Source organism: Balaenoptera musculus, chromosome 12, assembly GCF_009873245.2.
Source record: "Balaenoptera musculus isolate JJ_BM4_2016_0621 chromosome 12, mBalMus1.pri.v3, whole genome shotgun sequence".
Taxonomy (NCBI): Eukaryota; Metazoa; Chordata; class Mammalia; order Artiodactyla; family Balaenopteridae; genus Balaenoptera; species Balaenoptera musculus.
The window spans coordinates 3,026,298-3,053,088 of record NC_045796.1 but is presented as its reverse complement, the minus strand read 5'-3'; the positions used below and the strand labels follow the sequence as shown (position 1 = coordinate 3,053,088).

Sequence of the window (26,791 nt, the reverse complement as noted above, 5' to 3'; positions counted from 1 at the left end):
CCATTCAAAACAGAGTGGATGGAAGGAGCACTGCGGGTGTCAGGGTGTGACACAGGGGAAGTGCTCACTAAATGCCAGCTGCCATTACCTCCACCGTCACCTCCACCACTTCCTCCACCATGACCTTCACCATCTCCTCCACCATAACCTTCACCATCACCTCCACCGTGGCCTCCACCACTTCCTCCACCATGACCTTCACCATCACCTCCACTGTTCCCACCATCTCCTCCACCATGACCTCCACCATGACCTTCACCATCACCTCCACTGTTCCCACCATCTCCTCCACCATGACCTCCACCATCTCCTCCACCATGACCTTCACCATCACCTCCACTGTTCCCACCATCTCCTCCACCATGACCTCCACCATCTCCTCCACCATGACCTCCACCATCTCCTCCACCATGACCTTCACCATCACCTCCACTGTTCCCACCATCTCCTCCACCATGACCTCCACCATCTCCTCCACCATGACCTCCACCATCTCCTCCACCATGACCTTCACCATCCCCTCCACCATTCCCACCATCTCCTCCACCATGACCTTCACCATCTGCTCCACCATGACCTTCACCATCACCTCCACCACTTCCTCCACCATGACCTTCACCATTCCCATCATCTCCACCATGACCTTCACCACCACATCCACCATCTCTTCCACCATGACCTTCACATCACCTCCACAACTTCCCATCACCTCCTCCACCATGACCTTCACCATCACCTCCATCATCTCCTCTGCCATCTCCACCATCCTCTTCACCACCTTCATCACCTCCATCATCTCCTCCACCATCACTGTATGAGGTCACACAGAGATGGTAATGGCAGAGCTGGAATCAGAACCCCAGAATTTCTCCTCCTCTGGTCATTTTATAGAAACACAGGAAATAGACTGTTGATGCTGTTTCTTACTGTGGTTGGACTATAATTTGCTATTTGATTAGAGAGGAATTCCAAGTCTGATGGACAGAGAAACAGGGCTGGTCACAAATGGTGCAGCTGCAGAGAAGCCCCAATTCAAAGTATTTTTTAATGACAGAAATACACCCCTGTACCAGAGCTCTACTTGATCAGTCTGCGAACACTCAGGGCAATCATTTTGCAACATCCCTAAAAGTGTGATGGTTAATTTTCTGCATCAACTTGGTTAGGCCATGGTACCCAGTGTTTGGTCAAACACCCGTCTGTTTTATAATAATTAAAAATGGAGTACAATCTTTAAAACTTGTGAATCACTATGTTGTACACCTGAAACTTACATAATCAACTATACTTCAGTGAAAAAAAAGAAAAACAAAACAAAACAAAAAACACTCGTCTAGAGAACTCCCTGGTGGTCCAGTGGTTAGGACTCCGCACTTTCACTGCCGAGGGTGCAGGTTCGATTCCTGGTTGGGGAAGTAAGATCCCACAGGCCCTGTGGTGAGGCCAACGCACACCGCCCCCCCCCGCCAAAAAAAAGAACCAATAGTGGTTTAGATGTTTCTGTGAAGGTGACATTAACAATTAAATCTGTCAACTTCTCCATAATGTGCGTGGGCCTCATCCAATCAGTTGAAGGTCTTAAGTGAAAAAAGACTGAAGTCCCCGAGGAAAAGGGAATTCTGCCAGAAGATGGCCTTTGGACGAGAGCTGCAACATCTACTCTTCCCTGGGTCTCCAGGCTTCTGGCCTGCCCTATAGATTTTGGACTTGCCTCCACAATTCCATAAAAATAAATCTCTCACCCTCTGTCTTAGTCTCTCTCTGTCTCTGTCTCTGTCTCTATACATACACATCCTATTGGTTCTGTATCTCTGGAGAACCCTAATACACCAAGACTGTAGGAAATGTGAAAAGTGTTATGAAATATTTTTGCAAAATTTCTTTTTTTTAGCTGTGTGTCTTAAAAAAATCTATGAGTACAAAATATCTATATTATTTACACGAGAAGTATCCTCTCGTATTCCTCAAAGATAAAATGGTTACTGCAGAATCTCCATGCCTAAGAAGTAAGAGCACCGGGCAATGTACTCACCTTTGCCGCATCAGATATGGAATCCCAGTTTCCCCCGGAAAGCGCGTATTTCCCGCTGCCAATCCTTGCCAAGATATCCTCAGGGGTATCATCTGGTCCGTTTGCAAAAGGGGTAAATCTGTGTGATGAGAGAATTTGTGGTAATGAGCTTCCATTTTATAATCTAAGATAAAGTTCATTTTGCCTCTTTGTTGTAAAAAGAATAATTTTTTCTTTCCCATCATGCCCCGAATCCAGGATTCATGGTAAAGTGTAATTTATTTCTTACTGCTGTGTCTCTTTTCCTTACTCGGCCAGTGAAGAAAGTTCTGTGGACCCAAGGATGAGTCTTTCTGGACCGTTTCTGGCTTCCCCGGTGACAGTGTGGTACAGTGGTTTGCCCCGGTGATGCGGTTTCCATGGTGACAGTGTGGTATATAGTGGATGGGAGCCTGGGATTTGAAGTCTGAGAGACCCGTGGTCGATCTATTACCAACTCTGGCTTCTCTGACAAATGAATTTTTTGAACCTCAACTGCAAAATGGGCAGAATAATACACTCGCAGGGATCTACAGCAGCGGTACGCACAAACACACACCAAATGCAAACGGTTCTTGCCCCACTGCAAGCGTGTGATAGACGTTTATTGTCGCCCCTCCACATAAGCCAGGGCGGGTCAGTGTAGCCTCCCCAGAAGGGAAATTATATGTAATTCTAACGCACTTCCTTCAGTGGCAGGGTTTGTGCTCCTAGTTTATGTATTGGCAAGGTAAGCACCAGAAGAATCACGAAGTGTGGCATTGGGAAGAAAGTGCAGGGCCTCCTTTGCTGTCGCATCCCTCAGGGCACGGCCCCAGGCTCACCGGGGCTCCCCCTCCACTGCGACACTAGTCACCGATTGACTAGGAAATACCTCACTGAGGCCACGCAAAAAGCAGGCCATTCTCAGTCGCTCTTGTGATTCACCGGGAGCAGAGCTAGCGAGGGTGAATCTGCGACCCAGAGCCTGGGCTGCCTGCCTCTTCGCTGCTGCTTCCTGGCTCGAGAAGATGTTTGGAAGGAAAGATGCTGTGACCTCTGCAGAGGGTGCGTGGTGCAGAGGCGAGAACGCGGACCCGTGGTCAGAGGCCTGGGTTTTTGTTGATGAGCTGAGCTGAGCCGTGGAGCCCCAGCTCCCTAATTCCAGAGACACGCTTGACGACAAGGCATGAATTCCTGCCCTTGCTCTCTGGTTGTCCTGCAGGGGCCTCGGGAGACTGAACTCAAGGCCTGTAGGTGTGGGCCCACACCCGTGCACAGGGACAGGCCCACAAGGGCCAGCAGCCTCGGCAGGGGTGCCCTGAGCGCCGACAGCCACGTGAGGGTTTGCGTTACCCCGCCAGCATGGTGTACAGCAGGATCCCCAGACTCCAGATGTCACAAGCCGCGTCATAGCCTTGCCGCTTCAGGACCTGCCAGCGGAAAAGCAGACGACGGATAAGCACTTGGCAGGGAAAATTCAAGGTCACAGCATGTTGCTGTGATGGGACCATAACCCCGGCGGGGGTGGGGGGGATGGCTGGGGATGAGGGGTGACTTCAGTGGGACTGTCGTTTATCGCCGCAAAGCCCACCCTAATTCCCTGCAGTAGGATTCCCCAAAGACCCGCGCACACAGGGAGCCCTGGCTCTTGCCAGATACACGACAGACTGAAAAGGAAACATTTAATTTTTAAGGCAGAAGAATTTTGGGAGCTCCCTGGTGGCCTAATGGTTAGGATTCCGGGCTTTCACTGCGGTGGCCCAGGTTCAATCCTTGGTCAGGGAACTGAGATCCTGCAAGCCGTGCAGTGTGGCAAAAACCAAAACCAAACCAAACAAAAACAAAAACAAAACAGAAGAGTTTCTTTTTACTCTGGTGAAGTATACTTGGCATAACATTTCCCATCTTCGCCGTTTTTAGGCGTACGGTTGAGTGATACTAGGTACGTTCATATTGCTGGGCAGCCGTCAGCATCACCCATCCACACAACTCTTTCCCTTTTGCAAAGCTGAAGCTCTGTCCCCATGAAACAACAACTCCCCCTCCCCTCCCCCCAGCCCCTGGGAACTACCATGTAACTCTCTGTCTCTATGAATTTGCCAACTCTAGGTCCCTCATATAAGAGGAATCACATAATTGTCCTTTTCTTTCTGGCGTATCACACTCAACACAGTGTCCTCAAGGTTCATCCACGTTGTGGCGTAGGACAGGATTTCCCTCTTTTTTAAGGCTAATATTCCACTGTACCGTCCATCCATCGATGGACACTTGGGTTGTTTCCACCTTTTCGCTGCTGTGAACATGGGTGGACAGATATCTGTTCTTGCCTCTGCTTTCAACTCTTCTGGGTCTGTACCCAGAGGTGGAGTCGCTTGGTCACCTGGTAATTCTGTGCTTGAGTTTCTGAGGACTAGTTAACACGGGAGAGTTTTCATGCGTCCCAGGATTACACACTTCAGGGGAGGGCAATCCTCTTGATACGTTTACAGTTGAATAACAGTAAAGAAAGCAGCACAAGCACTCCGGGCGACTGCAGGTTATTGGATTGACATTGACCGTGAAGTCAGGAGAGCCGTGTTCAATTTCCTTAGACACCAGGGCCGGGATCTTTGTACCTCAGGCGTGGTGCCTGCAGCATGGTAGGTCACCGAGGCATGTGAACACACCAAGCGTTCGGTGTTCAAGCCCTTGCCCATGTTCACTAGCTGAGTGGTCTTCAAAGTCCCTTCAACACATGGAGTCTGTTTTTTTCTGAATCTGTGAGGTGTCTGTGGCTAACAGTATCTACCCTGCCCACTCCATGTGGCATAGGAGGATAAAAGCAAAAAATACTGGTAAAAGTGCTCAGTAAATGGTAACGTAATATACCAACGTAAGGTAGTCTCTCATCACTAAAACCAATACTGTTAACATTAGTAGCGATCAAATAGGCAATAATATTGCTCAAACAGAACCAGATCGTTCTTAAAGGGGCTACAGGTGGCATCTGGACAGCCTCATGATGGCCCCAGCTGCGTATCCATCCGTATCCTGGCAGGCACATGGACATCTTCCTCGTGGACCACTGGCCGTGGTCACCTTGTGGACACCACCTGGGTCAGCTCTCAGCTCACAGACTGGCCACTAGGGGCCAGCATGCCTCTCTCTTAGGACTTTCTGTACCTGTCACTGCACCCACCAGGGCCACTCTGGAGCAGCTTCAACCACCAGAAGGATCCACGCAGAACCTAATGTCTGTTTTCATTCCTGACCGCCCCCCCGCGCCACCCCCCCTGCCCCCATCAGCAATGTCAGCCTCTTCTGTTTCCAGTCCTGTTCTCACCAGCATCTCAGGTTTGGCTGCTTTTCTAAAAAGCAAGAAACTGGATTTGTCTTCACAAACACAACAGTGACTTCAGCACCTACCGGAAATGATCCCCAGGAGCCTGAAAAGGGCACAGCACATACAAGATGTGCTGCCGAGGTCTCTGATGCCCTGAGAAGAGGGGGCGGGAGGGAGGTCCCTCAGGATTCACGTGCGTTCTCATCCGCAAATCTTGGCGGAACCCTAACATTCAATCCCATAGCACCTGACTCGCTTCTGGAGCTTTGGAAAACAATCTGGAGCAAGAACTCTGGCACCAAGTAAGTCCACGCACGTGCACTCTCTCCTGGTGCAGCTGTTGGGGAGATTTCTGATCCCAGGTGACCCACTGGCTCCCTTCCCGGTTGTAGGAGAGACTGACACATTATTTCTCACCGCAACTCCTAACAGACAGGCAGACTTGATCAAAATCGTCTAGAGCACAATGACAATTCTATGCGCAAACCTCACCATTACAAATTTTACGAATAGGAAATAAAATGATAAAATAACTGTGTTTGAGCAAAAAAAAGACCGAAGCTTCTCATTTCTACCCTCTAGAATTACTGCTGACTCCAACACACCAAACTGTGCAGTGGCTTTGAAAGTCGGAAAGGGCCGTCTCCCTGCTGGCTCCGTGGGCCTCTCACCTCCGGGGCAACGAAGTTGGCTGTGTAGCAGGGGGTCATCAGCAACCCATTCTCGGCTCGCAGCTGCTTGGCAAACCCGAAGTCACAGATTCGGATGGATTCAGGGTTTCCAGACTCGTCCATATACAGAATATTGCTCGGCTTCAGGTCCCGATGAACAACCTGGAGAGGCACAAGGAATTACGCCTAAGCTGGGGCCCAGGATGGAGCAGGAGAGAGAAGCGGGGATGCACTCAGGAGATAAGGGTTTATTTGGAGTCGTTTATTCTGGGCAGGTCCTGAGGCAGGAAGCAATCGGCTGGGATGCTCTAATCTCTGTAGGTCCTCCCCCCTCTCTTTCTCTCACACTGACACTCAAAAATCGAGGACCCCACCTAAGCCCCTCAGATGGTGAGTATTTGGATGAATAAATAAGTAAGCATGTGTCCACGATCAGGGAGGCCCGCTGGGGCCATCGCACAGACAGACACTGGTGGTGAGCTCAGTAACATGGATGGAAGATTTCTAAAGATAAACATCTGCTGTGTGATGCCACGTTCCAGCGGGCAGGTGTCGGGCACCCCAGCGGGTGACGCAGACAAGGAGCCTCTGTCATGTGCACACGGCCAGCGGACAGAAATCCGAGAGCCGCATCTGTGCGGAGTGAGCGTCAGGGCGCTCTGAGCACCAAGGACGGGCCGGCAACACCTCAAAGCACAGCGGCTATTCAGCTGTTTAGGGCACAAAGCGGTTTCTTCTGAAGGGGACAGAGGCCGATTGTAAGAACACGTGGTGTGCCTGCATATGGCTTGGGCCCATGTGTCTCATTGTCCTGCTAATACCCAGGGAGAGGACAGAGAAGGGAGCTTAAAGGGCCACAGCCGGCAGCCGGCCTACAGGGGCTCCGATGGCCAGGAAACAAAAGACTTCAGTTCCAGGTCTATTGCCCCCCCCTCGTGCAACAGAAGCCAATCTGCAAAACCATCATCTGAAGGGCTGCTTCTACAGTCTGACCGTCCTGGGAAATGACCATCGTGCGGCCCTGGAGGAATGTCCTGGTCAGACGGGGCTGCATTTTAAAAGCTGACAGCCACATGTGCACGGTTGGCCAGGGAAGCACTGCTGCTTCCTGGGAGGTGCTGAGAAGGTGGGGGTCCGGGGCTGAGGGCAAGGGGTCTAGAAGCATGGTGCTGGGTTAGAACCCGGCTGTGCGTGCAGCTTTGGGCGCGATATGCAACCCTTCTGTGCTCTGGTCTCCTCATCTGTGAAATGGGTGTGATCCAGAGTCTAGAACTGCCCAGACGAAGAGCTTAGAGCAGCGCCTGGAACCCTCAGTGGTCACTGTCATTTTATCACCATATTCCTTGGCATTGGTGGAGGAATTCAATTCTAAACAGGGCAACTGATGAACATTCCAAATTTCCCTTTATCAAGCCCAAACTACTTTTTTGCTCTACCTGGTCTCGGTGAATTTAATTTCTTGACCTAGCTCCTGGACACACCGCGTGTGTGCCTAAAATCATTTAGACCCAAGAGGGATGGTTGTGATTCACAAGGAAGACGAGGACACCTGAGTTCCCAGCTCCTGAGCCAGTGGATTCTCAGCGCCCCCGGGTCCCGCTCCTCCTCTGTCCTCCCCCCCACCCCCGAGGCGCGGGGCTGCCCGGGGGGCGGGGCCTTACCCCCTGGGAGTGGAGGTAGTCCATGGTCTTGGTGATGGTGCACAGCACGTCGCTGGCCTCCCGCTCTGAGAAGTACCTCTGCCGCAGGATACGGTCCAGCAGCTCCCCACCCCGCATCAGCTCCATCACCAGGTACACGAACTTCCCGTCGTCGTAGACCTGGGGGTGGGGCGGGAGAGCACACAGGCCTCAGGGACCTCGTGGGCACCCTCGCGGGCCCACTGCCCGCTGGGAAAGAGGGGCCGCCCCGGCAGGGGCAGGGGGCGCGTCAGTGCAGAGAGCCTGGCGTCTCAGTGCTCCCCTGGGAGCAGACACAAGACTTCTGCAGAAAACGAGGGAGGATTTCCTAGGCATGCCAGACGAGGCTCTCCTTGGGGAAAAAACAGCTTTAATGATCTGCTGCTGGGCAGGGCATGGGTGAGCAGGGCTGAGAGCTGCGTGGATGGATTCAGCTGCCGTGAACCCTGGTACTGCCCCGCCTCCGGGAGAGCGACGTTCAGACTGGCAGCGCGGATGCTGGCCCAGCCCCAGGGGGCAGCGTTCCCCAGGGCCGCGCTTTTCAAACCTTAAGGAGCAGGTTGACAGGCCGGCCGGACCCAGCAGGTCCGGGGTGGGTGGGGAGCCTGACCCCGGGGGCCCTCTACGCGGCTGTGCTCTGTGCGGGGGACAAGCCCTGGGAGTCCGGGAGGAGAGGAGGTAGGAGAGCTGATCTGCTTGTATTTCAGAAAAGCAGTAGATTCTTTAGTCATACTAGCGTTAATCTCCTGAACTTAAAAGACAAACCAAACCAACAAGCTCTGGGTCTCTGTCAGGCCGATGGCCCAGCAGAGGGGCCGCCCAAGTGCTGAGAAGAACCAGAGAGAAATGGCGCAAAGCACCTAAATACGGTGACTTTCTAGCTTCCAAGTCAATGATTTCAGAACAAATCACTAAAACAATCTGGCTGGCACGGAGCTCAATAAACGATGTGAAGTTGATCTTGTTGTATTTATTTCTGAGTTTAAGATCAAATGCGCTACTCTCGAGAATGTGCCCAGGGTGACGTCACTCATCCGAAACAGAGTCAGAGCTCTTGGGAGTTTTCAAATTCGCTGATTTCTGTTTGTGGATCTTCGCATACGCACGACAAAGGAAACAGCAAGGGGACTGATCTCGTGCAGGGGAGGTGACTGAGACCCACAGGAATGCAGCTGGGCTTCACTTCAAGCTGTGTTCACACAAGGCCTGTTTCACGCTTTCCTCAGAACTGAATTGGCATTTGGAAGCCCTCTTACTCCAGGCATTTATGGGGCCCGAAGGAAATTGAGGTGGCCCAGTATTTTGAGGTTTGGGGTTCACGATGCTGGGATCACTCTGGAGTTGGAGAGGAAGACGAGGCTCTCTCCCCTGCCTGACCCCAGAGGCCCGGCCCTAGGCCCCTGTGGATGCTGCCAGGTGCATCCAACTGGCTCCAGTGTGACTGGTCCCTGCTCCCTTCCCCTCTTTCAAAGACAACGGCCACAGATCGCTCAGTCGGGAAAGCGAAGGGAGCTGGGAGGGGCTCCGGATCTGGAGTCTCAGATCCGGAGCCCGTGTCATGGGCCCCACGCTCTCCATGACAGCGAGGTGAAACACACCTGGATGAGAATCCACAACAGCTCTCTCTCCTCTTTCACACGTGCGCATTATGTGATTTGGGAGGAGTGGGGTGCCATCAATGGGATGTGAATCAACGGCCCGGCAGGTCGGGCTACCCAGCTGCCGGGTGACCCCGAGGTGTCCGGGCAGCAGCCCCCTCCGGCTCCGAGCTCCTGGGCGCCAGGAGCAGCTGGTGAGCCGAGCAGCCAGCTTGCACCAAATCAACGGTGGCTTCTGGCGCCAGCCGGAGAGACACAAAGCGCGAGCGACACCACTGCTGCACGGAGGCGCTTACGTCTTTGAGGGTGATGATGTTGGGGTGCTGGCCGTACCGCAGGAGGATCTCAATCTCTTCCGAGGGGTCCCTTTTGCTCTTATCGATGATCTGAAACAAACAGAGGTGGACATGAGGCTTCCAGCTGGCACCTGCGGCGGGGACCCTTTCTGCCCCTCCTCCCCTCCGGCTCAAGCTCAACCAAGATAACCCACAACTGCCTAGAAATTCATGGCAATCCTTGCTTTCCCAATGAGCAAAGGAGACTGACATTAAAAAGAGAGCACCTGCCTCCAGACACTAGTTTTGAGCTATGGCAGGGTTGGATGAAGACGGGTGGGTTTGGGGAGCTCACACGGGCACCACCGACAGCAGCAGGCGCTCTGCTACCACTCGCGGCACAGGCTCCGGGTTGGCGGCCTGTGCCCCCTGCTCCGTCCAAGGTGGGCCTCCGGCTGCTGTGCGTCTCTCGCCCTGTTTGGTGGTCACACGCCGGCAACGAAGTGAGACCCAGTGTGGTTCTCAGCAAGAGACGCCGCGGCGGCGTGCGTGCTGAGGCTGTGCTGTGACTTACACGTACGGCTGCTCCTTCTGGCTCCTCCTCCTCCTCCCGGCACGTGGGGCCCAGGTCTTAGGATGGCAGGTAAAATCCTCTCACCCCATGAACACAGATGGCTTCCAACCACAGGGTGTCATGAATGAAAGCCCACCTGGAAACAGGGGGTCACCTGTTGGTGCTTCCTGGGCCCCTGTGCCTGCTTCTTACGGGGACGGAGCCGGCTGGGGAGGGGACCCCACTCAGGCGAAGTCTACAGCACGCGTGTGGGAAACGACACTCAGAAGAGGACGATCGTTTCTGTGCATTAGTTTCACCCAAGTTCAAAACACTCGCCACGTGGAGGACGTGTAGTCATTTCACTGCTAGAGTGTGAGGGAAATGCACTCTCACTCTCTATCGCGTCCACGGCTCTAAGCGGAGGCTTGCGCGACACTCACTTTCTTCTTCAGATGAACTGAATGCTCGGGTGGCACAGGACCCAGCGTTGGAGCTCTGCCCGCCCGACCCCCCGCCGCCCCTTCACTGCAGTGGAAGATGGTCGTGGTGCCCGCGCTTCTCTGTCTCGGTTTTAAACCCACTGCCAGGCTCTGACGACGTCGGCGCCCGGGACCGTGAACCCCGTGACACACGTTGTTCAACAAGGAAAAACCCAAGCTTCCTTTTTTTTAAAAAAAAATAAATTTATTTACTTTTTGTTTATTTTTGGCTGCGTTGGGTCTTCGTTGCTGCGCGCAGGCTTTCTCTAGTTGCAGCGAGCGGGGGCTACTCTTCATTGCTGTGTGCGGGCTTCTCATGGCGGTGGCTTCTCTTGTTGCAGAGCACGGGCTCTAGGCGCGCAGGCTTCAGTAGTTGTGGCACGTGGGCTCAGTAGTTGTCGTTCGTGAGCTCAGTAGTTGCGGCACACGGGCTCTAGAGCGCAGGCTCAGTAGCTGTGGCGCATGGGCTTAGTTGCTCCGCAGCGTGTGGGATCTTCCCAGACCAGGGCTCGAACCCGTGTCCCCTGCATTGGCAGGCGGATTCTCAACCACTGCGCCACCAGGGAAGTCCCAGCTTCCTTTCTTGACACAGCTTTCCTCCTTTTGTTACTAAAGTTCTAGCTAGGACACCGGGATTACTTCTGTTATTGATAGAAGCCAACACACAACGCATCCTTCTAGAGGAGATTTTTCTAAAGGCTCATTCAGTGGGGGGTGGAGGGGATGCCTTAACACGTGACGCCTAGGCGGCCGCGGGGCACATCCTTACGCTGCCTGGATCACACGCTGACCAACAGGGTTCTAGGACCGTCTCTGCCCCAGGTGCCTGCCGGGCCATTCAATCCCTGGGCTGCGATCCCTTTGCAATGTGAGAAGGTTAAAATCATTAGTGGTTTTTTAAAAAGTTAGTGGTAGATTCATTTTTTTTTTCAAATAAAATTTCATGATAAAGGAGATGTATTTTTAGCATAAATCACAATAGAATAGGATGCAAGATAAACAAGAAAGAGGAAGCCTTTTCTCTATGCCAATGGCCCAGAGCAGGGGGAGGAGGGAGCAGTTATGGGACCAGAGGGGCGGCTGCACGAACGGGGCACCCACAGGGGCTGGGGGCTCTACCCTCCTCCCTCCTGTGGTGTCCACCCTGGCAGAACCGACTGGAAGCCAGAGGGCAGGCAGGGTGGGGTGATGGGGTCCCTAGCGTGCATGGAGGAGAGGGTGGGTGCCTGCCTGGAAGGGAGGCCCCCGGGGAGTGGAGCCGAGCACGGGCTCCTGCACCTGCCCAGCCGGCCGCTACCTCTCCTGTAGTCTGGGCAACGTGGGACCGACACACAGCAGCAAGTTCTGTTCAGACCCAGCGTTTTGATCCTGATTGTTGTCAGCAAAGGCTGGCAGCTTTTATCCACAAATCTTTCTCTGGGATTTTTTTGGGAGAAAGGTCAGGAAGAAGAGACACAGAGCAGTGAGGTGTGATGACCGGTCCCTGAGCACAAAGCCCAAGTCCGTGGGGGACAGCAGAGCCTGGGGGGGGTTGGTTTGAGCACATTGTTCAGTCGCATCCAAGAAGGAATTTCTTCTCCGTGGGGTCTGTTTCTTGGGATTGCTGTTGTGGGACTGGCTTCTAGTTCAAGCGAGCCCAGGTTAATCGAGTCCCTTATTTTGAGAACAGTATTGTTTTATAATCTTGCTTATGCAGCAAAACCGAGGGAGGCATTCTCAGCAAGCATGTTCAGCCGCAAGGCCTCCTCTCTCCGTGCCGATGCTCAAATGATGCTGACAGACCACAAGCAGGGACGAACGGTGGATCTGTCCTCGCCTGCAGCAGGAGGCCACCCACAGGTCAGCACCCAACGGGGCTGGCAAACCAGACTCTCACGGGGCTGCTGTTTGACAAGCTGTGTATTTCCAGAGTCCGTGAAGCAAGTCTGGCCCCAACAAAGGATGGCAGACCACGTGATTCTCCTCAGCAGGTGAAGCGTGCAGGTGGGTATTGGTACATCCTTATTCCTGGTGGCTGAAGGCGGGGGCAGGATTGGTCCAGACTTCACTGCCATCCACACACTCTCGCCTCTCCCTTTTGGTCTCTGTGTTTCCCCATCTTCCTCTTCCCCATCTCTCTCCAGCACAGGCTCCTCTCCTGGACACTGAATGGCGTGGGGTTTCGAGAGGGGGCCTGAGCTCACAGGCTGGCCGAACACCCTCCGGAGGCGGGCGTTTCTGCTGACGTGTCCAGAGGATCGATACACTTGACAGGAGAGGAGTAGAGCACGGAACTCCTTGTAAAATTCAACAGATACCCTCTCCTGTTCAATTACTTTAAACAAATGACACAGAGAAAGGACTCCAAGTTTTCCTGCCGGAAAAAATTAAAATCTCCATGCCAATCAGTTTTCCTTCTAAAAATAAGCTCTATTCACGTCAGGCATCTGTCAATTCCATTGCTTTTTCTGGTTGACAAATTACATACACAGTAGGAAAATGAGCCCAGAAAACGCGATGTAATTGTCAATGGTCTGCTGTGAATACAAATTGGGGCTCCTTCTGGAGAGAGCCAGCCCAGCTTCAGCCTTGAGTGTATCAGCCACCCTTCACTAGAATTAAGAACTGCATGACACAGACTCTTGTACAATTTCAAGGATCTCGCTTTATTTTTACCTGATTCTATTGCTACTTTAATAACACAAAAATCTGCTCCTGAAAGGACACGCAGCTGTGCTTCCCTCCAGGAAAACGTGGCCATGGCCAGTGACATCCATCCATCCCTGAGTGAGCCTCTCAGACAAAGAAGGGGGAAAACGTGCAAGTGGAGCTCTGAATGAAAAGGAGCGTGTGTCTGTATGTTGGAAGATAAAACAGGCCAACAGGAAAGGCTACAGCAACACAAAAGCTCCCTTAGTTTCTGATTCTTCAGTGACATTCCCCTTTTTGCTGTGGCTTCTGGTTCTGTGATCAGTAAAATCCCTACACGGCTGGATTGTGAATTCCCTGAGAACAGGTTTGTTTTTGCCTGGAACCTAGCACTGCGTCTGCCTCGGAAAAAGCGTTAAAGAAAAATTTGTAAAAACGAATGAAAGGAGCTGGTTACTGAATAGGGAGTCCCTGCAGAATGAAATGCGTTCTACAGGCAAGAGGTGTTCTTTGGAGCAGTCGTACTGCCCACTCGGACAATAAAAAAGCCAAAGAAAGGGATGAGGTGATTTCGAATTTGAAGAAAAGCTCCTGATTGATATTTCTCTCTCTCTTTTCTTTTCTTTTTTTTTTTTTTTTTTGGCTGCACCACTCAGCTTGTGGGATCTTAGTTCCTCGAGCAGGCACTGAACCCAGGTCCCGGCAGTGAAAGCACGGAGTCCTAACCGCTGGACCACCAGGGAACTCCCGATATTTTTCTCTCTTAAATAACATTGGTCCTCGACACCACCAAGCACCATAACCGGGGTGTGGAGACAGGAAATGAGCTGCGAAGCATGTCAGGGGTTACAAAAGCCCTAAAGAAGGTACTGAAGGCAAGGAGGATGGGGAGGACCATATCGTGGTCACAGAGATCAGCCCCCAGGCTGGCGAGGAAACTTCTGGGCTCAGGGAAGAGTGTATCGCCCTTGTGGGAGGGAGCTGGGGACAGACGAGGGGCCTGAGGAGCTCCAGGAACGGGGCTCTGGGGCCCTGCTGGCCACTGCAAGGATCTGGGCTCCATCTGAGCGAGACGGACACCACTGGAGAGGGGGCTTTGTGCAAGTGGCAGTGTCCAGAATACGCACCTGACCGTGTCAAGCCACAAAGACCTAAAACCGAAATAAAAATGAAACCTTGTGCAATTTTTGTAAAGTGAGCACAGAACCTTTCATGAAATAAGAATATTAATTATCTTTTCCTTCCAAATACACCTCTCCCCTTTGAATCTTACTGTATCACAGTTACTTTCTGCAGTTCATCGTTGATTCCATTTCAGTCTTATTTTAAATGACAGGTGCATTAATGCCTTGGCATCTACGCAGCATCATGTCATGCTTATTTCAAAGTCCTATACACTTTCACCTCCTACCACTAGCCTCTGGGGCTGGCTATGAAGACAAAGGTGGACTTGAGTTTCACATCAGACTCCTGAGCTATTTTGTCCCGTGGAAATAGCTCTGAGATCTTAGAAAGCAGGGCACATCTGTTCACTGGGATGTGTCTGAGAGAACGTCACAGTTTTTCTCATTCAGCCATCCTAGCCCAAGGCAGGTGCACTGGGAAGACACCCCCAGCAGGTGGAGGAGGGCGTCAGCATCCTGTCCTCTGAGGCCAGGTTCTCCTGGTGGAGGATCCCGGGCAGCCTGGTGGTGTTCTGCCACAGCAGAAGGGAGGGAGCAAGCCTAGGGACCCAGACTCTGAGTGAACCCACACTTACTGAGTCGCCATTCCATGTAGGCACTGCCCTAAAGGTTTTGTTAGGTGGTAGCTAGAATTGGTCTCACTAATTTAGGACCTGCGCATAAATATGCAGCTGAGAGCAAATGCAAAACCAGCAATCTTGTTGCCTGGGAATATACTGGGGTAGGTTGGTGTAAGTATATCGGTTAAGTCGAACTTAAATGCAGTTAATATGATGACAGAATAATTGTTGTGCAAAAGTAGGTACTTACAAGACAGACATAGACTTAAAGCAAAACACAATGGTATTTCCAAGAATGTGAGACCCGCTGTATCCCGTACTCTTGAGTTCGGAGGCTGACCGTTCAGGGCTGGCACTGCCATCCCCTCAGAAGGACCGCACTTGGATTCCTGCCCCTGCGTGGAGGGTGGGAGCCGCTGTGCTCTTGGTCCATTACCTTCCTGCTGCCAAAACAGCGAGCAGAGGCTCAACAGAGCGGGAAAACCCGACCTCATCTCCGGATACCAGCCGCTGGAACTTATCTACATAAGATGCCCCTTTAACTCTATGCTTTCGGCAGGGGTTCCCAACCTCGGCACCCAGACATTTTGGCTGGGTGAGTCTCTGGGGTGTGTGGGCGGGCGTCCTATGCAGGAGGCAGGGCAGCACCCTGGCCTCTGCACACCACGTACCAGCAGCGACTCCCGCCCCAGGTGTGACAATCAGAAGGTATCCAGACACTGCCAGCGTCCCCGGGGCGGGGGGCAAAATCACCCCGATGCGATGGCCTCGGGCAAAATCACCCCGATGCGACGGCCTCAGGCAAAGCCCGTGTATTCGGGCCACAGTCCTACAGTCCACTGGGGACTTGCTCTCTTCCTGCTGCTCTGTACTCAGTGGGGAAGTTCCCGAACCCTCCCCGTAGCTGGGGGGAGGCCCCGACGGGATTGTCTCTCAAAATGAAACAGACACCGTTTTCCATCCAAGAATTTGCAGAGCTGGGTTTGCAAACTGTGGTGGCCCAGAGAGGTGATGATAAACTCTAGTGGCTGAATCTCAACGGGGCTTTTGCGTAGCTGAGATCCACTCTCAGCCAACTCACTGAACGGCACCCTTGGTTCCGTGTTATATTCGAGAACACACTGAGCCGTGCAGTTTCTTAGTTCCTCCATCAGTAAGTGGGGTACTTGCTGCCCATCAAGATACAGAGTAGAAAAAAGCCCAAACACATTTCAGTGACGTTCTACCCGGAAAACGCTGGAAAGGGAACAGAATAATGACCCTAGGTGGGCTACAGCAGTTTGGGTAGCAAACGGGCTCATTCTGAACACTCTTTGCCATGGCACTCCTGCCAGCTCTTTCATCTTTGAAGGAAATCTGCCCTCGGATGGATGAACCGACCCGCAGTGAGCGGCTTAAAACGTTCCCCGAAACAGCCCTGGGTCCCGGGGCACTCATCTCACTGGAAAGTCGCTGCCTCTTCCTGTGCTTGGGTAATTCAAGCATCTTCCAGACAATGAATTATGACCCACCAGAGTCTCGGAGAGGATGAGGGAAATCCCTGTAGCGTCCACCTGCCCAGTTTACCCAGGGAACTTCAAGGCTTGTAAAACAGAAACAGGACGCCTGGCTCTTTCTTTCTCCATCAGTTGCAGCCACAGCTCCTGGCTTTGTTGCCAGAGAGGCCGGGGCTGAAATTCCCCAGAAATTCCCATCGGGGGGTCTGATCTTTGAGGACCGAGTTATAAGTCGCTTGTTGACAAAGCGGATTCAGATGGTGTCTTTTTGTGAGAGCTGGATATGGAGACTTAAGACACTATTTCCTTTGTCTGGGGACTTATTTTCAGACACCTCCCAGTATCAGGCTGTTTTCTAGAAGGGCATCAGGGTCAGCGAGCTTGCCAAACACTAGACGGGTTTCTTTGCACTCAATGGAAGCCGCAATTGTTTCTAGGACTGCTGCTGGTCACCTGATAAACTGTCTAGAGAAATTCTGCGAGAAATGACACATGCAGAAAGAATTTTAAGATGCCTATGCACGCTTATGATGTATGTGAAATATATTTAAAGTAAAAACAAAATTCTCTCGTCTGAGGCAGGACTAGGGTCTCCTCTCCACCACTGGCTCGTCTGGATACGGGAATGGCATCATCCGAGCTCCCCTACAAACTCTCCCAAGGGTGGGGAAAAATACAATTCCTCAACGATCCAAAGCCCGAAATACATCAGACCCACATGCCAGTGGCTCCCCTGCAATCTCAAGCCCCCTCTCCCAGGAATTTAAAATCGTGCGATGTTTCCTTCCGTCACCCGCTCCTCAGCGTGTTCGAGACACTGGGCAGGCTGATGACCATGGACCCAAAGGACCCACACACTGAGCCTTCCTCCAATGTAAACATTCTTTTCTGTTTGAGGAATTCAAGATAAACTTGCCAAAAGGCCACAAATTCCCAACCCAAACTAAACCAACGGGCCTGCGTGTTTTGGGGCTGGTGACCTTTTTGACGGGGCAGAGCATTTCCTCAGGGCCAGAAGCATTGGGCAGACATCCCAGCGGGCACGAGGGTGCATCTGCTTTCGCAGAGAGGCCATGGAGCTGTGGGTGAGGTGGAACGAGGCCATCGCCTCATCGCCACTGTTTTGAACAAGTTTCTCAGAGCTCAGGAAGATCACAACAGACGGAATGACTCCTCTTACACGGCTGCCTGCTGGACAGGTTCCAGCTGTCCCCAAAAGTTCTCTGATGAGCAGGGTAGTGTCATGTGCTCCAGATGAGTTTGGGATAAGCCAGGATGGTCTGGTCACCATGACACCACCGGCCGGACCTGGGTCCTCAAGCGCCTCCAGGTCAGCTGAGTGGGTGAGTGGTGGACAGACCAGCTCTCGCTCCCTTGGAGGGAGAATGTACAATTTATGCTTTTTTACAAAAATCAGATTATGACTTTAGCAGAACGCTTCAGCTTTCATCCACATTTTACACACCAGGAAACACAAGAAACTGGTATCTTGGATTTCCAGATCAAATATTTAATTTAGCAACGATTACAGAAGCCAAAGGCAGGATGGAGAGAGTGCCAAACTGGGCTGTAGTTGTTATTCTTTTCTTATGTATGTATTTATTTATTTAGGCTGCACTGGGTCTTAGTTGCGCCACGCGGGATCTTTTAGTTTTGGCATGCGGGCTTCTTCGTTGCGGCATGCATGTGGGATCTAGTTCCGCGACCAGGGATCAAACCCCGGCCCCCTGCATTGGGAGCGCAGAGTCTTACCCACTGGACCACCAGAGAAGTTCCCTGTTACTACTGTTTTCTGTTCTTGATGATTCAGGGTAAAACTACCAGCTCTCTCCTTAAGGTTTTGCAAATATTACAAAATATTTGCTTCTATTTATTTCTTTGATTTAAGTTTTGGTGACTGTAGCTTCCTTTCCCTTCTCCTTTCCTCCTTCCCTCCCTCCCTCCTTCTTCCCCTCCTTCCCCAAATGCTCTGCCTGGCCCCCAACTCTATATTTTCCAAACTGCTGAGCGCCCAGAGCTTTTGTTCCAGCGCGTTTTATGTAGAAAGTTACTAAAGGTGGTCAGTACCTACACGTCGGCTGGAGCAGAACATATTCATGATTTGCAAAATAGTTCTTTAACGGGTGGCCTAATATCAAAGCCAATGGAACGGCCCCGCAGCAGAGCTTAGAAGAGGCCGAGGGAGAGTGTCTGCGAGGCTGGGCGTGCCCGCCGGGGCCTGGGGCCCGGGCAGCTGCAGACACGGCCGCCGCGTGCCCCGCTCTTACCTTCACGGCGTACTCGGCGTCTGTGGCCATGTGCACACAGCGCTTGCATACGGAGTAGGCGCCCACCCCGATGTCCTCCTTGACCTCGTAGCCATCGGTGAAGCGGGTGTTGTTCCCGTGTAACTGCTGCAGAGAGAGCGGGCAGGCAGAGAGCGCGATCAGAGGCCTCTCATGCAAGGGCACCGAACGCGGTGCAAAGGAGGCTTCAGCCCTTGCACGTGGGGACACGGAGGCCAGGAGGTGGTGGCGTCCTCGGACCACAGTCACGGAGCTAGCTGGCAGTGGTTCCAGATCTCAACCCAGCTTCCCCATCTGTCGGGTCAGGACCCTGTTCTCAGACGCCCAGCACCCTGTGTTGGCTGACCTGCCTGCTTCCCCCAAAGGTCCGAGAGAGGTGAGAGGTCAGATGTCCCTGAGACTGGGTGCAGCTCTGACGCTGGTGTCCGGAGCGGTGTCCGGATGCCGACGTCTGATTGGGAATCTGACCCCCTGACGCCCCCTCGCCATCCTCACCCGACATGATCCCTTCTGAGATTCTCTACCCCTGCTCATATTTATACGGTGTAAAACTGCTTATAAAAATAGCACCTTCACTGACCCCCCGAAGACTACATTTCGTGATGGGAACTGGTGCCCACAAACCCAGCCACTCTCTTGCGGTGCTGGCTCGACTCTGCACAGCAGAGACCCCCAAGCGTGACCCCTGCCGGGGCTCCTGCCACAGACACACCACGATGACATCCTTCTCAGGACTCTTTCTGTCTTGAGGACGAACGTGAAGCATGGCTCAGATCACCGTCTCGATGACCCCGGGGAGGCGGGGGGAGGGGTTCGTTTAGGAAGTGAACCCCAACTCGGTGGAGACGGCTCACGGGTCCCCTCAGTGCGGCCACCTCCTCGCCCTGACCTGCTGGGGGCGAGCGGAGTCGGGCCCTACGGGATCCCCTGCACGACGGGGAGCCGATTACCTGCACGACGGGGTGAACTGTGGCTTTGTGCAGATCTTGCTGCGAGGGCTCCTGGGCCAGGCTGGAGGCCACAAAACTGAATCCTCTAAACAGGTGATGAGCGTTGGCGCTGGGGGGGACGCCAGGTGAGTCTGCAGGTACAACCAGAGAGTCAACAGCCGCGACATGGTGAGGTAACCCTGTGGGTGTGTGATGTGTGCGTGTGTGTGTGGTGTGTGTCAGGTGTGTGTGGTGTGTGTGTGTGCATGCATGTGCATCTCTGTGATGTGTGCGTGTGAGGTGTGCATGTGTGTGGTGTGTCAGGTGTGTGTGTGCATGTGTGTCAGGTTGTTCACGTGTGTGTTCGGTGTGTGTCAGGTGTGAGGTGTGTGTGCATGTGTGTGCACACATGTGCATCTCTGTGGTGTGTGTGTGGGTCAGGTGTGAGGTGTGCATATGTGCATGTGTGTGTGTCAGGTGTGTGTGAGGTGTGCATGTGTGTTAGGTGTGTGCATGTGTGCGTGGTGTGTCAGGTGTGTGTGCATGTGTGTCAGGTTGTGCACGTGTGTGTTCGGTGTGTGCACGTGTGTGGTGTGTGTGTCAGGTGTGAGGTGTGTCAGGTTGTGCACGTGTTCAGTGTGTGTCAGGTGTGTGCGCACATGTGTTTGGTGTGTGCCAGGTGTGTGTGCATGTGTGTGCGCACATGTGCATCTGTGTGATGTGTGCATGTGTGTGACAGGTGTGTGTATGTGTCAGGTGTGAGGTGTGTGTATGTGTGTGTCAGGTTGTGCACGTGTGTGTGTTCGGTGTGTCAGATGCATGCACACGTGTGTTTGGTGTGTGTGTGTCAGGTGTGAGGTGTGTGTGTGTGGTGAGTGTGTGTGTTGGAGAACGAGGTGAAACGGAGATTAGACAGGCTGAACCATATGAAACCACACTTTATTCTGGGTGGTGCCAGTGGTTTGATACACGGCAAAAATACCCAGAACAAAAACGTGAGAGTAATCACTGATCATCACTTACTAGATATTCATTCTCAGCGGCAACCCTCTGCCCTGTGCACTCCAGACCGAGCCCAGAGCCACCAGCAACCTCGGGGTGAGCTGTCACTCCCGGGCCAGGGCAGAGGAGGCCACCCTCTGAGTTTCTCAGGTCAGCAGGAACCGGGCACAGGGACGCAGGCCCAGGCATTGGTGCCTCTTCTGTCCCCCCTGCCCCAGGCCTGAGGAGCTCGAGGGCAGCACGCAGGGTACTCTGCTCCCAGGGACCCTCAGGGAGCCCTTCAACCGTGACCCCTATAAGCTCTGTCGATTTGTTTGAAGGCTTGACTGCTGTCGAAATGGGTCCCAGTTCAAGTTTATCATTAAGAAAAACAAAAGGATAAAAGATTGGTGGAGAGAAAATATTTGCATCATATACAACAGACAAGGGACCAAACTCTTTATATGCAAAGAGCTCCCAGAGATCAATGAGAAAAAAGGAACAAGCCCAGAAGAAAAATGGGGGCAGGACTCAGATACCGACTGCTCTCCTACCTGAGAAGGTGCTCAGTCCCTCTAATGGGGGCACGTACACATTTAACCGGGGTAACACTTTGCCTAACAAATTAGCAAAGTGTAAAGTAACCAGCTGCATGTAGGTTTGGCTGGGGCTGGACACTGCGGTGGTAGGTGGGAGCCTAAGCTGGCATAATCTTTGCAAGGTAGAAGTGGAGTTATCTACCAAAGTATAAAATACACCTGTCTTTTGAAGAGCAACTCGACTTCTATGAATTTATCTGACAGAATTACTTTCAAAAGTGCTTAGAAATAAATGTAGAAAATGTTTGTCCTGGTGTAGATATATACTGATACAATGGCATATTACTCAGCCTTTAAAAAGAATAAAATAATGCCATTTGCAGCTACATGGTGGACCTAGAGATTATCATACTAAGCGAAGTCAGAAAGAGAAAGACAAATACCATGTGATATCACCTATATGTGGAATCTAAAATATGACACAAATGAACCTATCTACACAACAGAAACAGACTCACAGACATAGAGAACAGACTTACAGTTGCCAAGGGGAAGTAATTCTAGGGAACAGAATTACTGGGAGTCTGGGGTTAGCAGATGCAAACTATAATACGTAGAATGGATAAACAACAAGGTCCTACTGTAGAGCACAGGGAACTCTATTCAATATCCTGTGATACACCATAATGGAAAAGAATGTGAAAAAGAATATATATATATATGTATAGCTGAGTAACTTTGCCGTACAGCAGAAATTAACACAACATTGTAAATCAACTATACGTCAATAAAATTTAAAAACAAAATGTGATCTTTAAAAACTTTTAAAAAAGAGAAAAAAAGAAAATGTTTGTCTTAGCAATATTTGTAATAGCAAAACAAACAAACAAACAAAAACTGGAGACAACCTGAATATTCACCACTGAGGAAACCATGCGCAAGACCAACAATGTTCATGGGTGCAGGTCACACTAGTAAGACTACGATACCCGGGATGAGACACGGCTGTGTGAACTGACACAATAGTCTGTCAAGTCAAAAAAGAGAAAACAAGCTGTAGAACGTACACACTGCAGGAAAAAAATTTTTTTTAATTTTTTAAAAACTTTTTTTTTAACATCTTTATTGGAGTATAATTGCTTTACAATGGTGTGTTAGTTTCTGCTGTATAACAAAGTGAAATCAGCTATATATGTACTGAAACACATTACAATAAACTCATAAGCAATATATAACAATATGATAACATAAATTCTATCACTTAGGCATTATATATATATATAAATCTATAATACTACATAAAGTATATAATGTGGATTTAAATTTTTCTTACAACGTACATATGTAAGATTTAAATCCATATTATATAGAAAACTCTGGAGAGTGGGACTGGAAAGGCCATAGGAGTGGGTGTTTGCTTTTCTACTTTTTACCTTTTTACTTGGTCTTGATACCTCACTTTGATGTGGAAACAATACACTAAAGCTTTCATGGTAGAGCAGGTGGGGGGGGGGCTTGGAGGGGTGAGCTGATGCAGAGAATGTGGGTTTTATTCCTGAGCATTTTATTTTGAGGGAAAGGCGATTGGGGCGCTCCTTCCACACCCGGGAGCTACACCACGAGCTGCGTGACGTGGGATCTCTCCCTGCAGATGAGCGGCCGACCCGGTGGCCCACACGGCTCTTCCAGGGAGACCTTGCCGGGTGACAGGGGGCTTCACGTGCCTGGCCCACCGCACCTTCAGCATCTTGGACCACGAGGGAGAGGACTCGGGTCTCAGCCCCGTACCTGTTACCTCGCAAAGCGCTCCAGAGTCACCCCGGAGTTAATGAGATCAGAGCTGACTGTGTTTGGAAATAAGCTGCTAGGCTAGAGAAGCTTAATTAAAAAGCACAGGGCTCGGCTGAGTCGTTTTTAGAATTTGGAAATTATGCACCGCAAGACAGCAGAGGCAGCAAGCGTGCTCTGAAGACGCTGGGCTTTGCTCCCGGGCTGGCTTTGCGCTTTGCCTTTCTTTGCCCTGCAGAGGACTCTGGCTTTGAGGTCTGCCTGCTCTTAAAAATCCCCCGGGCCACCGTGTCCTGCCCTAGGGCTGCACCACGCACAGGGACACAGCATCCATTCAGCCACCGTCAAGCCCCGAGGCGCAGGTTTTAGATGGAAGGACTGGAGCCCGTCCCAGGGACTAGCGTGAGCTGTGCACAGGTTGAGGGCCGGCCGAGTGGACGGAGGCTCAGTTACAGCACCTGGGACTGTGCGCGTGGTGGGGAGGTACCGTCCGGTGAACTTGAACTGACACACCTTCCCTAGTGAATGGAAAGTCTGCAGATCAAATAAGCAAGGGCTTTCAACCACCAAGGAGGCGTGAAGCCCAGGGCCATGCCTTCTGTGCCCGGGCTGCCTCTCTCTGCTCAGACCAAGAGATCAGCTGAGGTTCACACGTACTTCACGAGAGGCTGTCACAGCCAACGCTGGGTCCGTGTAGCTAGATGGTGACCACATGGTAGGTGGTATCAACGGCATTTAACACGCTTTATAACTGGCTAGGGAACGCCGATTTTTAGCTCAGTACTAAAAGAAGAGCAAAGATGTGAGTTGGATGAAAGGAAATTTAAAGCTGAGTACAGTCAACCTTCGTTGATCCTAGGAGTGATTTCTGACTTGTGCAATACGTTTCTGGGTTTTTAAATCTTAGAGTGGCATCTCCCATCGGTCAGCAGGCTCTGATGGGCAGCTGGTGTGTCTTCAGGGAAAATCCACCAGCTTTAGCATCGGTTTTAGTTAAAAAAGAAAGACTTTAAGGCCACTACAAAAAATTCCGACAGTGCAGCATCCGAGTCTAACGCAGGATGTGGATTATCCGCTGTTTCAGAATCACATCACCTCTGCCGCCCTTTAAGAGCCGGGTGCTCAGCTCATGTGCTTAGAAAATTTTACTCTCTTATTTATAAATATATAAATATAGAGAGAATGATTTTTCTGTGTCTCGGCACTTCAAGTACTACCTCCTCAAAGGCAAACTGTGTCCCGCAATAAGTTGACTTTAAGTACAATTGATTGGAGAAATCCAAATAGTAAGGAGTAAAAAAGCCATTTCTGGACGTCATTAAAATGCATTGTGTCTAATTATGTTTTCCTTTGGCTAATAATAATATAAATTTGAATTCTCTCTTTATGAGGTGTTAAAAAAAGCCTGCTAATCACACAGGCCGACTAGGTCGGAGTTTAAATTCTTCACGGATAGCACAAAAAGCATGTAAAGGTGAGTAATTTTGAGTTGACTGTATGAGCATTTTCTTGCCAGGCAGCACAAACATGGTCTTTATTTCAGTATTTTAAGCACAGAGTTCCGAATGACGGAAACCCTCGGTGAAACAGTGCGCATTTCATTAAGGACCGGGAGGTCGTGTGGGTGGTGGTCATGACAGGCAGTGTCCTTTGTCAGGGTTAATCGTTTCTGTGTTCCTTTACATTCAGGTAAACCACAGGAGGAGAAAGAAAGCGACCTGCTCAGGTGAGCTGCGGGCACACGCGGGATGGAATCCCCAAGCCTGCCCCGTCTTTCCAAACTCTGAAGCTAAAAAGTAATCTGATTCTGTGAATTGGGTCAATTTTGTCAACAGGAAGGACTGACCCCAACACCCAAGAACTTTCTGAGGCTGTTGAGAACTGGAGAAACATTGGACCGTCTCTACTAGAGAGGACAGACCTAGATCTCCTCCACCTCCTCGGGAGCCACGGTACATCTCGCAGCAGCGATTACCCCAGACTGTGACAGCAGGCATCACTCTAGCTCTGTCCCTGAGGACAGTCTTAGTTTTATCTGGGGGCTGCAGGAGGACCCGAAAGAAATGAGTGAGCGTCTGCATCCCAACTCCCTCATTGATAGCCCCCAGAATTTGCTTCTGTCTTGGTCCTGGAGCCCCTGCTGTGTGGGTCAGGAGCTGCCCTGGGACCACCAGCGGCCCCAGGGATGCCCCCAACCCTCTGTGTTTGCACAGAGCTCACACCCTTAATGTGCCCCCCGCCCCTGCCGGCGTGCGGGACACGGGCTCTCACCAACAGCTTAAACCAGAGGGAGCCCAGTGGATTCTCTGTTGCAACTTTATCTACTTGATATTTTGTATCTGACCATCTATTTGTTTCATGATCCTTTTTTAATCACAGAAAATTTTAGATGCAATAACAGTGAGAAAAGCATGGGAACCCCCCATGGGCACGTCACACAGCCCCAAGAGCTACCAACTGGCTGAACTTTTCCCACCCATATCTCCAGAAGGGGCTTGTTAATTTGTTTTTTAGACAAAATCACCATACCTTCACTGGGATGAACTGAACTGTGCCCCACAAAATTCACAAGTTGAAGCCCAATGTGGCTGTATTTGGAGAAGGAGTCTTGCGGAGGGTAGTTAAGGTTAAATGAGGTGATGAGGGTGGGACTCTGTTTCAGCAAGACTGATGTCTTTATAAGAAGAGGAAGGGACACCAGGGACTTCTCTCTCCTTCTCCTCGAGCACAAAGAAAGGCCATGTGAAGACACAGAGAGAAGGAGGCCGTCTGCAAGCCCAGAAGAGAGCTCGCACGGGAAACCACGATAAATTTCTCTAGTTGAAGCCGTCCAGTCTGTGGTATTTTGTTATGGCCGCCTGGGTAGACTAGGACAATTACCATATCTGAAAAAGGTTAATATTAATTTATTCATATCACAAAATGACAAATTTTAAAGGGAGCTGACCAGTTCTGAGTGAATTTGGTAGACCTTAGGAGTAATTTAAGACGTATCATAGAGGCTAAATACCCAAGTCCATCTGCTGTGCCGAGATACAGTAGCTGATGCAACTTTTCAAACAGGTGTTTGTTTTTTTGCATGAATAAGAGCAATAATCCACACAATAACAGACTTAACCGACAGGCTCCCTCTTCCCGTAAAACCTCCCTAATTAAACGAGAGATTTTCATTGTCTTGAGGTTCTTTTCTCGAGCTTGCCCGGGTGTGTCCCTCTGACAGGTGGTCACTGGATTGACAACTTAGGCCAAGAGGCAGCATGAGGTGGGCGGGGGATACAGAACACCTGGGAAGTCTCCCAGCTGGGTGTTACCTGGGGGCTAAGTGATGAGTGGCTCCATCACGCGAGCCTTTGCTACGAGCAAAGGAACAAGAACATCAAACAGAACTGAGGACTGTAGCCCATGGAAGCGCCCTTGAACATGGCGCTCTCTGGCTCCTGGATGCCTGTCCCTACCTGGCCAGGCTGGAGGACCCGCCATGGGAAAGGCACACAGGCCCGCCCCCCTCTCCCTGCCTGCACACACCTGTGGGTGTCCTCGCCGTGAACTCAGGGTCGAAGTGGAAGGTGTCCTCCGGCCTGCCCACCGCCGGCTTGAAGGGCGGTTTGATCTCCTTCCTGTACAGCTTCTGCGTGGACAGCAAGACAGGGCGCTGAGGGCCAGCAGGGAGAAGGCGGGCGGGAAACCCACCTGTGCCACCTGCCCGTCAGGTGCCAGCACGCGGCGGCCCCTCCCAGAGCTCTGACACGTTTAGTAACACACATAAACTATGATATCTATTGTATATGA

The 26,791-nt window shown here is 51.4% G+C and overlaps 1 protein-coding gene across 4 annotated transcripts in view; it reads right to left on the bottom strand.

The window, feature by feature from the left end:
- Positions 1-26,791, bottom strand: part of RPS6KA2 (ribosomal protein S6 kinase A2) — a 375,008-nt gene that overhangs the window by 3,838 nt on the left and 344,379 nt on the right. For all 4 annotated transcript variants that reach the window (XM_036871414.1, XM_036871417.1, XM_036871415.1 and 1 more), the window contains 8 exons: positions 26,528-26,630; positions 19,716-19,846; positions 18,748-18,873; positions 9,599-9,688; positions 7,687-7,845; positions 6,026-6,187; positions 3,386-3,462; positions 2,033-2,150 (listed from right to left, as the gene is read on the bottom strand). In XM_036871414.1, the coding sequence (XP_036727309.1) occupies positions 2,033-2,150; positions 3,386-3,462; positions 6,026-6,187; positions 7,687-7,845; positions 9,599-9,688; positions 18,748-18,873; positions 19,716-19,846; positions 26,528-26,630 (966 nt within the window). The remainder of the gene's footprint in view (positions 1-2,032; positions 2,151-3,385; positions 3,463-6,025; positions 6,188-7,686; positions 7,846-9,598; positions 9,689-18,747; positions 18,874-19,715; positions 19,847-26,527; positions 26,631-26,791) is intronic.